The sequence below is a fragment of the Apteryx mantelli genome, chromosome Z, assembly GCF_036417845.1.
Source record: "Apteryx mantelli isolate bAptMan1 chromosome Z, bAptMan1.hap1, whole genome shotgun sequence".
NCBI classification, from domain to species: Eukaryota; Metazoa; Chordata; class Aves; order Apterygiformes; family Apterygidae; genus Apteryx; species Apteryx mantelli.
The window spans coordinates 60,011,473-60,025,717 of record NC_090020.1 but is presented as its reverse complement, the minus strand read 5'-3'; the positions used below and the strand labels follow the sequence as shown (position 1 = coordinate 60,025,717).

Genomic DNA, 14,245 nt, shown 5'->3' with positions numbered 1-14,245 from the left:
ACAGAAGAAGCTTATGTCAACATTCCTCGTCTCAGTGTAAGTGAGTATTTCTGCAGTTCATGATGATCCGCTTTGCAAGACATAAGCGCAGCAGTGACCTGCTCTGGTTTAGGTGTTGCAGTGGTAGAATGGTGGGGCTTTGCATGATGCATGCTTTTGTTTGCTTTAAGCTGCTTGTGTGTGCCTGCAGTGAGCTGCATGACTTGTCCGTGCATCAGTTCAGAAGCAATACTTTCTGTGTTTTTCCCCCTCCTCCCCCTGATAAATAAGGATTCTTGATCTAACTTTCTTTTTATCCTCCCTTTGGTTATTAAAACACAGTTCTATGTGAGACGGTTTCATCAGCATGATCTGTAAATGTGCATGCTTTAGGTTCGTATTGTGTGCTGTTCAAGCTGCCGAGCTTGCTACTGAGTTACAAATAGTTAAAATTGCCTAAATGCTTTGTATGTAGCAGCTCTTTATTGGTTTTGCAAGCTGATAGGTCACTGTCTCGAACAATTTTGAATCATGGAAAAACTGTTTAATGGAACTATTAATCACAAGCACAAATGACTATCAAATACATGTACTGCTGAAATGATATTTCTTAAAAATAAATCAAAATTAAATATAGGTAGAAGGCTTTTCCTTTTATTCTCTGAATTAAGTAATCAGGGAGTGTAAGGGTAATATTGGAAGAAATAGATGAAATGCAGAATGTAAGTCGTAAGGCTTTCTATTTCTAATTAAGGTTGTGTCTGTTCTTCAGATATGACTTTGAATACTCAAAAATATGGTAATTCAAGAGCTTTATCATTAAGCTTAGCTCTAGGTTTTTGCATAGTTGTGTCTTGATCATTTATTATTGTAGGAGAAAACAATCAGGAGACATTTGTTCTTTCAGTTATAAAGAGTTATATAAAATGCTCAGACCTCAATGCCATGGATATTTTGGCTACATTTTAAAACCGATCTGCTCATGAAGTCATATCCTATTGAAATGAAAAATTTTGTCCTCTTTCTAGCTTACTCAACTCAAGCAGAAAACAGAACGAGTTCCCCTCTTTCAAAGTAACTATAGTAAAACCACATTCAGTGACACCTGAATACTTATAGCATATGATTAAGTAAACACTGACAATACCGGTAAAACAGTGCATTTTTGTTTAGACTTACGTTTAGAGGAAGTCTTAGCAGAAATGTTTTATGATGCTCCAAGGCTTTAAAACATTTATAAACATTTTCTTGATATTCATGCTCAACAAACGCTTTTTTGAAAAGAAATAACAGCATCATGTGCCTAAAGTTTTCAATTGTCCTTTTTAATCCTTTTATCCTCATACATACTTTGCTTTCATTTTTCAGGCCTTTGAAGGTCTTAAGGTCCATAAAAAGATCAGAAAGCCACTACTTGAGTATTTGCAGAAAAGGGTATTTTCAGAAGTAACCAAAGCTTTTCATTATTTAACTTCTACATACTTAAGGTCCTAAACCAGTAAATTAAAGTACAATCTTTGCACTTTAATGCAAATGTATTATAATTCAAAACATGGTCCAGAATTCCAAATACATTACTAAGTTGTGCTGCTTAATACTTGAACTGACATTCCAAAAGACACCTGTATATTCATTGTGAATATTTTTAGCAGAATTTCTGTTCCAATATGTATAAGCCATGCTCTGAAATGAATAGTAATACAGATTCCAAAAAATGGTGTTTAGCATCTTTGTTGCTGCACTTCTGTAGTTTTTAGAGCTCTTCCTCTTTATAAAATAGCTTTAATACATGATTTATAGCAGAAAATACTAAGTGGTGTACCTCTCCAAGAGTATGACTTAATAAGGAAACTGCCTCTTGTATTCATTCATTTCACTCTAAGCTGTCAATGAACTTAAGTTTTGGATTCTGCTGTTTCAAACAAGTTACGTTTCTCTAAATTTTTGCTGATGCAAGCAATGAAACTAAGGCAGGACTAGCTCAATTTTCCTAAAAACAAAAAAACCACTTTTCTAAACTTATTCTAAATATTTTGTGAATTAATCACTTTGCCTTCTTCCTCCAAGGCTTGAAGTACCTTTATCTAACCATGTCTCTTTCATGCTCACTTTTCAGCTTCTCGTCTACTTTTGATACTCATCTTGTTTGGCTTTAAAACGCTATTGTTTGCTAAGCACTTTCTTGTCTTCTGCCTCATTCTGCAAACAGGCCGGACAAACTGACTCTTTGCTCCTCCTTGCTTGTTTCTGCTGCATAATCTCATTCGTTCATGTTCATTCAGGTATTGTGTGGACATCCCTGGGATTCGTGTTTTCTTTTCAGTCATATCTTTGTTCCTCCAAAGCTGTGCTTCTGTACTGCTACTCCTTTGGAGCCAAACATATGTATTGTCCCACATGTCCCAAATAGTCCTGTTTCAGCCAGCACTTGAAACAACTGTTTTTCTCCTTTCTCCTTGTTTTTAATACACTTCAAGTTCATTTGCATCTTAATTTTCAGCACTTTTCTGCCTCCTGAAACCTATGCTTTCTTGAGTTTGTCCATAAGAAGTTCAACAGCTGGAGTTTAATTGCTACTTCTTGCTTGTTCCATGTCATTCAGTCTTCCCTTCCTCCTGCTCCTTTGGAATTTTGCTGATACTACAGAATTTCTTATTCCTGTTAAAGGTGCTTCGCAATGCCATCCCTGTCTACTTGATCAAACTCGTATGTTAACAGGATTTCAGATATTACTCTTAACCATGTTTCTTGCATTCTGTTTCAGAGCCTTCCTTCTTGGCTATGCATGAATCACTCATATTAACCTGTAGGGAAATATTTTTCTTCCAGTTCCTCAGTATCTGCTTCTGCAGTTTCATTTGTGAGAATTTTGTCAAACATAAGTTTTAGGACTTTTTCGTACTATTTTAATAATGAGATGTGTTTTTATGACTGTATAATTTAATTAGTTACTATTATTATATTTTCCCTCTTGCTTTCAGTATCACACCTTGCTTTATGTAGATTTATATATTCTTTGTTATCAAAACAATTCAAGTCTAATACAAAGAATATTACTAAAGTCTGGAAAAAGCAAAATTTTTAAGATACCAGTAATATCTGCTTTTTTTATGATCTTATTTTGCTGCTTTTAAAATAAAATGTCTATGTGGCAGCATTTGAATAACTGAAGGGTTGACTCTGGCTGTTTGCCTTCAAGCTGAAGCAATGTTAATCCTTTGATTAGTTTGAGTGCTGTAGTTCCTTTGAATGTTATATGAAATTGCTTCGCAGGGATTATAGATAGCTAAAGGACAAACTTTATCCCTTTTCTTGAGCCTTTAAGTAGTTGTTGTCCTCCTCTTTGGGAGGATATAATAGGTTGTGGATAAGTATTTTCTCCAGTTCATTATGATATCAAACAATACAGGTTCATAGTAACTTTACAGATGCTACATAAACTATACTTGTAAATTTGCAGGTAAAATTTGGGTTACCAAGCCCCTGCCACTTCCTGGCAAGAAACAAATGGGCTGGTTTTAGAGGAAATGTCATTAACCTTGTTTTCATGATTTCTTCTTTTATTAAAAGCCTTAGCACTGTAGTTTGGTAGGTATGGTCCTTTTTTTTTTTTTTTTTTTTAGACTGAATCTGGCTATGGATCAGAGTCAAGTTTACGACGCCATGGATCCATGGTCTCTCTTGTTTCTGGAGCAAGTGGGTACTCTGCAACATCCACCTCTTCGTTCAAGGTTAGTGGCTAATATTTTCTTAGTATTGGTGTGTGAATAAGATGCTTATGTAGCTGGAAAGGAAATAATTTCAGATATGTGAAGATTTGCTCACAATTATAAAAAATACAAAATACCAGATCTTTGGTTTACTATGAGTGTTAGTAATTCAGCATGTGATGATGGACAGATGATACAAGAGGCTTTCACATGCCTCTGTGCAGTAGTCCCTTTTAAACTGTGGTGTCATCTTCCGATGGCAAGAAAATCAAACCTGTAGGAGGAATTAACCTTTTCTAGCATGCTCCTGCAAATATCAGGGCTTACGACTGAAAGAGAATGCTGAGTCCTTGACTTAACAAATGTGATTAATAATAGCTGACAAATGATGGCTTTCCTTTGTTTTGATGTGTTTAAATATTTAACACTTGAGTTTGGGTGGGCCGTGCTTCTGAGTGAGCAGCAGAGAAGCAACACAAAGGGGAGGAAAAAAATTAGTCTATGTAACAAAGATCTTACACTAGAGCTGACTGTTTTCAGGCAAACTGGAATAAACGTGGCAGCATGTGAGATCTCTGTCAGCTTTTGTAGAATGCTCTGAAGTAGCAGGTGCAGTCAGGAGAAAAACTAAGACCAGTGGGCAAAATGAATACACTTGTATTCACTTTATTATGCTAATGTTTTTTAAATGCTAACAGTATTTCATAGCTTTAGTGTATCTGAAGAATTTGCTCCTCATGGTTGGGGAAAAGCTATTTTTTTTTTATTTAGGCATTGAACTACTGCTAACTATATAGAAGCATTTAAGGCTCTCTTTTCTTGTATTTTCAGAAGGGCCATAGCTTACGTGAGAAGCTTGCAGAAATGGAAACCTTTAGAGACATCTTGTGTAGACAAGTTGATACTTTGCAGAAATATTTTGATGCTTGTGCAGATGCAGTTTCCAAAGATGAACTCCAGAGGGATAAAGGTAAAACTGTAATTGAAAACTCTAACTCTGTAGAATCTAACTTTTTACACAGTAAACAATAGCCCTTGAAATAGTGTTTGATCCCATATACACTAGATAAGTATCTTAAACTTACTTCTTAACATAATAAGCAATCATAGATATTTCTGCATGAACAGTGTTAACTGTTTTCATTTGTAAAGTTGGATTCCCATGAAAATCTACTTAACTTTGTTACTAAACTGTAACTGTCAGTCTTACTGAAATCATGTTCTTTTAAGCACTCAATTTTTACTGAATGGTAGTTGCTTAACCCCGTAAGATGAAGTCAAGTTAGTTTACTGCTGCATCTCTTACTGTTATTGTAACAAACCAGTAGGATATTGGTTTTAATCGCTAGGAGCAATCCATTCCTTCATAAAGCCAAACCTGCTGCTGTATCAAAGGCTTCTGAGATGTATTGACTGGAGCTAGTGTACTAGACAACTTTGCCTGTTTGAGATCCTAATAGACTTAAGAGAGGATGCCTACATTTCTCTGAATTTTTTTTTTCCTCAGAACACAGCTTGTTGTTGTATTCATGTACCCTACTGAGGCATTTCTGTTCATCCTTGAGTTTGCTCTGGCAGTCTGAAACTTTTGCTAGTGAGAAGACAGTAGATAATAAGTACAGTTCTACTTTGTTTGGCAAACTCTACTGTAGAAGAACAGATAGCTGACGAATCATGGCTCCTTGCTTATCCAGTTGTAACTCTGAGCTACCTTTCTTCTTACCCTAGAACTGAGGGCTAAATTTGGACACTGAGCAAATATTAATCTCCTAATGGCTTCTGACCATAATATTGTTAGCGGCCTCAGAAATAAATACAGGGGGTTGGGAACTGTTTTTATTTGTTATAGAGAAAAGTTACCCTAAATGCTACTTAGCTGTGAAGGTGCTTTTAATTTTTTCTTGCTCACTAAGGAATTTGGGAAAAGGTTTTCTCTCTTTCATGACATGCAAATTCTCTCTCAAATTTAGTGGTAGAAGATGATGAAGATGATTTCCCAACAATGCGTTCTGATGGGGATTTTTTGCATATCAGTAACAGCAATAAGGAAAAATGTAAGTATGTCTAAATTTTATTCCCACTGAAAACTCCTGAATAGTATGATTAGCCTGGTATAGCAGGCTGGTAATTATGCTCTTTTCTAAGGAGAAAACTACAAGGATAGTTATATTTGAACTTGTGTGACAGGAACTTCTTACCTATGTTAAAGCCATCACTCGTCCTTTTCATGATTCTTTGAGCTGTATTTAATTTAACGCACATCAATATTAACAGTGCAAGCTTGTCTTGCACTTCCTATCCTCTGTCCAAAGCCATGTCCATATTACAAACTTTTGAAAAGCTGTATCATTCAGATATTGGGAACTGAGGTTTGTAATAGGTAGCTGCAGTTTTTCTTCCAAAAGTATCATCTTGCTTTGTTGCAGTAGTGTGGCACACTTTTTTATTGCCAAAGCGTTTCTAGTTGGGTGTTCCCAAGTGTTGATTCCTTCCCTGCCCCATGTCAAGATTTTGTGTCTAAGTGCTGGTTAAGTCAGCATTATGGTACTGATTCTCACTCATCATAACTTCAGATTTTTTCCCCTATATTTCCCAATATTGAACAGAATTTGCATTTTTATCTTGCATTAAATGATCTGATTATAGTCAGTGCACTCACTGCATCCGTGCAGTAAATATGAAGAACTCATGCAAGTCCTGCTTTTCTAAAAAATCTTTTAGATTTTAGATTTTAGAAATCTATTCCTGGCCTGCTGAAAGTTGTGCATGCGTTTAAAATCTTTCTATAATTCTGAGACTTTCCCTTGTTTCCTGACTAAAGTGATTCCCATGTTTACATTCTCTAGCTATTGACGGTTCAGTTAAAGGTATTTGCTAGACTTCAGTTCACAAAGCAAGTTGTACTAGCTCCAGTTTGGAATCTGATGGAGTCACCAGAAGGAGTACTTACCAAAAGTGTGTTTTTAAAATGTAAACCCTTTCAGCAAGAAACTGGAAAATATATGGGCAAAACAAGCCCCTGAGTCTTCTGTTATCTTTTTAACAACTTGCTATAGTCCACATGTCTTGCATCTTTCATTACTGTATTTAAGTGCTCTCTTTCTAGAGCACTGCTGAAACTGTTATGAGGAAGGAAGAGGAAGGGATATAGAAGGAGCTTTCCGCATACTCCCAGAACTAATCATATGAGTAGACTCTTCAATGATAGTGAATGCTTGCCCTGCAGAGGGTCAGTTGTAGTGCTACAGTGGGAGGTTTCATGTGCAGCTCTGAAGTTTTGAATAAATCTCTCATGCCTCTTATCAGCACAGATAAGCTTGCAAAACTCACCTGTAAACAAGCCACACATATCCATTGATCCTATTTTATATGAAGGTCTACATTTTTGAGGACTGCTAAGTCATCAGAACAAACTTCAGAAAATCGAAAAAGCTTTCTTCTAAAAATGTTAAGGGAGAATTTAATTTCACTGCATGATTCATTTTGAAAGAGATGTCTTTGTCAAACCTAATTTTTGTAGGATGATGTAGGAGTTTCAGCTTAATTTGCTATTAGAACTTTCCTTCACATTTGCATTCTTCTGGTGTATCTGCTATATATAAATTTGATATGTGAAATGTCATTAGGAAAGTGTTTTTGTACATCTGGTCATCTTAGAACACTTAAATGCAAAGTGGGTTCCTTCTGCTTTCTTCAGGTTTTGTGTGTGTATTCAACATGAATTTGAGGTGATATCCACATTCCTCATATAAAAAGTTTGTATTAAGTCTCTGAGAACTTCTATGCTAAGAAATTGCAATATACTATGGATACCTTTATATAAAGTCATGTATTATAGCTCATTGCACAAGATAACCATTGCAACCCTTTGTTTTTGCTGAACTTACAATTCCAATTCTCATGATTCCTGATTTCATGAACTTTTAATAAAAATGATTGACAAAAGGGAAGAGATTTATCTCCATTTTAGTTTTTCTGTGCTGCAGTTTCTAATTCATAAGTAAAGATTTAAAAGCTGAGTGCTGAAATGCCTAATTGGAAATAGGAAATTAGACTTCCTGGTCTGTAGTAGAATCCTTGATCTTAAGTCATGCAGTGAGAGAAATAGGTGTCTCAGGTTAAGAATGGTTATCCAAAAAACACGTGTATTTGGGCAGAAAAATATTCAGACTAACAGGTAATGAAAGATTTATCTTAAACTTCAACCTTTCCTGAAGCTTAGCTTTAGAGCAGCTGTTAAGATTCTTGGGTTTCTCAGGTTTCAGGTTCCCTTCTTGAATAGACCCTCTCTATCCTGTCCTGGAAAGACTGGATAATCCTTTTAATTGTAGCTGAGAAGTGGTTGCCTGTGTGTTCTAAACATGGGACTGTTGTGCAACCAGTGCTCCAGCAAGTGCAAAATACGGATTCAGCCTCTTAGTCAACTATGATAAGAGGGAGTGTTTGAACCTACTCAGAAGAGGGCTCTAGCAGCTAGACTAAAGACTTATTTAAGTGAATGTGTTCATGTTGTCTTCCAAAATTTGTTCCCTTCTGCATCTTCACTGGGTAGGAGGAAAAAGTTAGCATGACTCTATAGCTGTGTCCTGTTCTGAAGGAGACATTTGGATAGGGAGTATTCTTCTGTGTTCTCCGGGACCTTTGTGTGAAAGGTTAAAAAGAGAGCACTATGAAGGTATTTAAATTTAATGCTCACTTCCCAATTGTAACTGCAACAATGATCATTTGTATAAAGTACCAAGCAAAAGCCTCATTGATATATATTTACCCATCTGGATCTTACATTCTAAGAATATAGAATATAATCTTGATCAGGAAGTGTACCCATTTATCTGCTCAAGAAAATGGAGGGATTTGGGTTTAAACTGTGTAGGAATAAGAAGAGCAGGTGAAACCTGCTTAAGCAATGTTTTTGAGGATAGATATTTTTGTACTAGAATTACAAAGTTGAAGATTTCCAGAGACTGAAGGAGAACAATTTGATATAAAGCACAGTAGAATTTATGGTGGATTTTTGTGCTCTGAATGGAAGAAGAATATTTACCAGCATATTGCAGAAGTATTGAGGTTGTTCTTAGAGGAAGATAAATCATATTGATTTTAGTGCTATCCACAGAAGATGAACAATGACAGGTGCCAATTAAAAAATGGATTATGTACCCAGCTGTTCCTTTTCATTTAAAATTAGTTTAGTGATGTAAAATGTAAAGATAACAGATCTTTTTTTTCTACTTACTATCTTAAAATAAATCTGTTTCAGTGGAAAAATGATTTAAAGCCCATTAATCAAATGGATAATATTTGGGACATCTGGGAAAGTGTTAGAAACATCTTAGGAACAAGAAGGAAAAATCAATTTATTCAACAGATAGAGGCATAGAAGAGAAGGACTAAAAGCTCCTGAAGACAAAAACTTGGTATGAAAAAAATTATTACTGTGAAAGAAAAGAGCGAAAACAATTCAGAAATGCAAAATGCAAAATGCTTAAAAGGCAAGGTAGTTAAAAAGGAACCACTTGACTCAATGTTGAAATTGAAATTAAAGTAGGAGGAAAAAAAATCATATTGCTGTTTTTTTCAATTGGCTAGATGTAGATTGATTACCAAGCTAGATGAACAGTTGCAGTGATGAGAACACTCTCCTATTAGCCTTTAACTTGAACCTATGGAAGATCTTCCTGATAGAAGATGTCATTTTGAAACACTGTCTTGTAGTTAGTATGCAAAAGCCTAGTCAAAAAAGAATAGGAAAGTTGTTCAGGCTCTCCAAATAGAAGATTCTTCTGACAAATAGTTCTAATATTCTGAAGTTCGAATGTTGTTGAAACCAAGGCATGAAGTTGCCTTCTGGTGTATTTTGGGAAGACAAGTATGTTTCCTGTGATTAGGACTAAATCAAAGTACTGCCATCCACAGTGAGGAGTCTCTTCAGAGTGGTCACCAGTTTGAGGAAATAACCCTTACCTCTTTCTGCAACAAACTCGTTTTTTGTCCAAAATATTAGAATGGCTGAAAGGAGCAATGGACAGACTGGAGTGGAACTGCAGGCTGTGTACAGATCACTGCTACTTGGAGACTAATCATTGAAGAATGAATTATAGTCTTAATGATAGCCAAAACTGTATGAAAGTATTAATGGCAGCATGTTTTCAAATGATAGTCCTCTTCATGAAATTCTTATTGGGGGTGGGGAGGATTTTATTACAAATATGTGTTTTGGGTAATCTATTGGAGACACTGCTATGTGTCTGTATAACTTAGAAACATTGTGAACCAATTAGTAGTATAAAGGTGAAGCCATACTTAAATGAGGAAAATTAAAGGAGCTTTTGCATGTACCTTCTTGGGCATCAAGAAGACTTCATTAAGATCTGAACTTAAGATCTTTTTGAAGAAATTTTTGGGGGGTAAGATAAAAAGATGGAGAGTTAGTGATGCACTCAGTGGTTTGAACAAGTAACAGAGGTATCTGAGGAGATGGAAAAGATAGCATACCTTATCTCCAGGTTTTTCTGGCTATGTGGAAGAGCATTACACTACAGAGTGAAGGCTCTGAAGAGGGAACTGGATTTTGCTGTTTTGTTTTTGCGAAGCTCACATGTTCAGAGGACTAGAGATGCTTACCTGCTTTGGCCCTGTGGTGCCACTTAAAAGAACCTGAGTGATATATGTGGAAAAAAATATTAATTTTCCCTGCTTTAAAAGCACAGAAGGTGTGATAAGATGGCCGCCTTGTGCTTGTACAACCAAGAATGTGTAGTGCCTGGCAGAGCAACCAGGAGTTGAGGCAGCTGCCGGTGCGGGCTGCGGTCCGTGCTGCCAGCTGGAGTTTACACCTAGAGATACTTCTGTCTCTCAAAGCTGGCAACTGAGCAGATCCCCACATGGACCCTTACTCTTGGGTAGGCAATGTTGTTTTTTCTGTTACTAAATTATTTCACAAGTGTGTTTTATAATAGCTGTTGTCCTACTTTTTTCATGCAGAAAAGTCTTGAACTCTAATTTCCCCAAAGCACCATTAACATCAGTTGCTTATGGGTCAGCACATACCTTGGCCTTTCAGGGTTATCCCTGAATTCTCTATTGTAGTTTCAGATAAGCTATATATCACTGTGATCATTGATCTTTCTCTGGGGGTGGCTAGGCTACAGAACAGCATTGGTTGTTTGCAAGTTGTCCTACAGTGAGCTGTAGTCTTTACCACCTAGTTAAAAAAAAAACAGCCTGTTTTAAAAGCCTTGCTGAGTTCTGGGTAATGGTATTTGTATGTAACCACAGCTCGAGCTACCTCTATAAAAGACAAGTGCAGAAAACAATCAAGTTACTTTTCTTGGTAAAAATATTTGAGGAAAAGATGCATTGTGATCACTTTCACTTATTTTCCTCTTCAATGACTAATATGTAGTTATAAATATGTAAGTTTGTTCAATAAACTTAGATTATGATGGAAGAAAGTGGAGTAGTTAAGGTTTTAAGAATATAGTCATCTGCTAGAAAGTAAGGGTCTTCAAATATCATTTAAACTGTTTTATGTCTAACATGAAATAATTTACCTCAGCATTCTGAGAAGGTTAAGACTTAGGCAGTGAAATTTAAAACATTTTCCTTTGTATTCATGATGGTAGGTCAGTTTTATGTTAACTGTGATAGCTGCTTCTTGAGTTGTAGCTGAGATTCAAAGATAGTCAAGAAGAGCAGACTGACTTTCTTCCAGGAAATGACTGTATTGCTACATCCCCCTTACAATCTATTATACAGATTTCTGAAATAATTCTGCAGCCAGTAGTAGTTTCTTCAGCATATCTAGCATGTCATGTACTTAAGGGAAAAAAAATCACCTCTATAAGCAGCATAGTTATGCTGGTAAGCCTGCATGCAGGCTACACCAATAGGATGGTTTATTTTACTGCTATAAGCTGCAATTTATTTTATTTATTTATTTTTTTAAGTAAAGTAGTATTTTATGGGTGAAGGGTTTTTGTCTAACTTTCATTATTCTCAGTGAATCCACTGCCTCGTTCCCTTGCCAGCTTACACCACTTTTTCAGTTTTGGCCTTCTCAGTGTTCCCTCTGCAGCTCTTGGGGGAAGGAGGACTGATCTGCATGGTATTGTTTCTGGAGCAGAGATTTTCGCTCTTGCCTTCTCTCCAGTCCCCACCATCTCTAGCTATTAAGAATTATTCTTGACTCACATGAAACAAAAAATAAGCTGTATTCTACCACAGCATACACTACTTCAAATACCTCAGTAAGCATGTATAGTCATTAATCATGTGTTTGATTCCTAGTGAAAGGAGGGCGTATATAAAACCTCTGGAGACTTATAAAGCCATTGCTTTAAGACCACGTGACACTTGCTTTCCATCCTTTGAGTGCAGATACTGTGCTCTACCATTAGACAACAGCAACTGTATTTGTTACCTGCAAGAACTGAGCTGCTTGAAAGCTCTAGTTCACCCTTGCAGACAGATACTAGATAAATTGCACAAATATTTATTTGTACTTTCTAAATCACAAAACAGTGCCACACTGGCAAACTGAGAAAGTAAAAAAATAAAATAAAATAAAATGCAAGTTCCAGCTGGGTGGCAAGTAATGAGCTTGTTCCATGGCATAGCAGGAGTTACTTTAACTTGCCGGGCTCAGTCAGCTACAACATGGGTGTTACTTCTGCTTTCTAATATTTATGACATTAATGTGTTGTATTTGATTTGTTATTCTGTCAGCCTACATATGAGTTTGACATATAATAGGTACTTTTTTGTCACACGTTTTAAGTGATTTGTTTAAATAGCCTTAGCAACAGATGGCTTGCTTGACGGCATGAAGTAGTTGTTGGAACTGCAAAACCCACAGTACTTGGATAATTCAACACATTTGATACAACTTTTATCTTACACATATACGTTTGAGTTTTTAATACATAATTACTTAAAACAACGTTGACTATTACATTTTGGGTTAGATTGCGTTTTGAAATTGTTGCTTTCTTAGTACTGTATCAGATATGTTTTAAGGTTGCTCTGTCTTAATTAGGCCTCACTTCAAGCTGTCAAACTGCTATTGTTACGAAGTATTACCACTCCCTCCACCCACATGATCTGCAGAGTGCAGAGTAATACAGCATTACAAACAGACTTGAGGAAATACAGTATAGCAAGATGAAGCTTAGGGGATGCGTTCCTCCTTTTGAATCTCTTTCCTTATCGTGTGGCTAGCTGAAAAATTATTAGCACTTTTTATTTTTAAATTATCTAGCCAGTGTGATATTTTCTTCAAACACTTCTAATATAAAGCATACATGTAAAGAACATTCATCTGAGTTAAAGGTAGATATCTGTGAATGATTCATGTTTGTTTTTAGTGTTTCCGCATGTGACACCCAAAGGAATTAATGGCATAGACTTTAAAGGAGAAGCTATAACTTTCAAGGCAACTACTGCTGGAATCCTTGCTACACTCTCTCATTGTATTGAACTCATGGTAAAACGTGAAGAAAGCTGGCAAAAAAGGCTAGATAAGGTAAGATCATCTTTCTTTCACTTTTGCTGAAAAAAATCTGTTTCTCTAGCTTGATGTTTGAGTTGTTCTTTAATCTTTCTACTTCAGGTATTGCTTTTATTTTTATGTACAGTATTACTTTTAGGTACTCTTATTTACTCCTATAAAATATTAAAGTCTCATTTTGGCTGTTGGTGATATAGTAGCATTATTCATTATTCTTTCTTTTCCCTTGTTCAGATAGTATTCCTGTCTTTTATATCTATAAAGAACCTGACAGTATTCCATAGTAATAAGCATAATGCTTGCAGCCTTCTAAAAGAGACTTAACTACCGAGCTTGCAAAGTGATGTACAAATCTCTGAAATGCTTTAATCATAAGAGATGGTGACAATACTGAGGAACAATCAATTCTAACTGTAAAGGTCTGTTTAAAATAAGATGTTTTATTTCACTGAAATTAATGTAAACTTATTAGCTTTAAGAAATTAACTGGTTGGGGTGTTTTTAGGTGTGTGGCTTTGTAATCTCTGTTCTAATAGCAGTGATAGTTCATGCTAAGCTTACTCAACCACTACAGTAGCTCAAAAGGAGCAGTGTTTTCTCTCTTCAGATGAGATGGCTGGAAGCATGGTGAGGCTGCGCTTCAGGCTTTGACTTCTAGAATCCTGCCATCACGGGCTAGTGTTCTGGGCAGTCCTTTAGCTGCTCTTGTCTCTTGGTTTTAATTTAACATGTTTCCACATGGTGTATATCATGCTGCAGCTCTTACTGCATGTGTGTTAATAGCATGCAAAATTGAAAGAATGAAGGCAGTTGGAAGAAATATATCCACATTTGAATCCTTGTCCCTGTTTCCTGACTATTCTTTTTTTTTTTGTCAGTGTATCAAAGTCTCAGTCCTATCTAGCTACATTGCTACTTTGTCAATACTTAATCTGTCACTGCTGCATCTAGTAGTTGGAAGAGCAGATCCAGGACCGAGAAGTTTGTTCACAGGATCAGAGGATCATTCAGGTTGGAAGGGATCTCAAGAGGTCTCTAGTCCAACCTC

General features: G+C 36.2%; 1 protein-coding gene across 4 annotated transcripts in view; it reads left to right on the top strand.

Moving 5' to 3' along the window:
• CERT1 (ceramide transporter 1) overlaps window positions 1–14,245 on the top strand; it is an 81,120-nt gene that overhangs the window by 41,489 nt on the left and 25,386 nt on the right. For all 4 annotated transcript variants that reach the window (XM_067315155.1, XM_067315153.1, XM_067315152.1 and 1 more), the window contains 4 exons: window positions 3,603–3,710; window positions 4,521–4,659; window positions 5,660–5,743; window positions 13,055–13,212. In XM_067315155.1, the coding sequence (XP_067171256.1) occupies window positions 3,603–3,710; window positions 4,521–4,659; window positions 5,660–5,743; window positions 13,055–13,212 (489 nt within the window). The remainder of the gene's footprint in view (window positions 1–3,602; window positions 3,711–4,520; window positions 4,660–5,659; window positions 5,744–13,054; window positions 13,213–14,245) is intronic.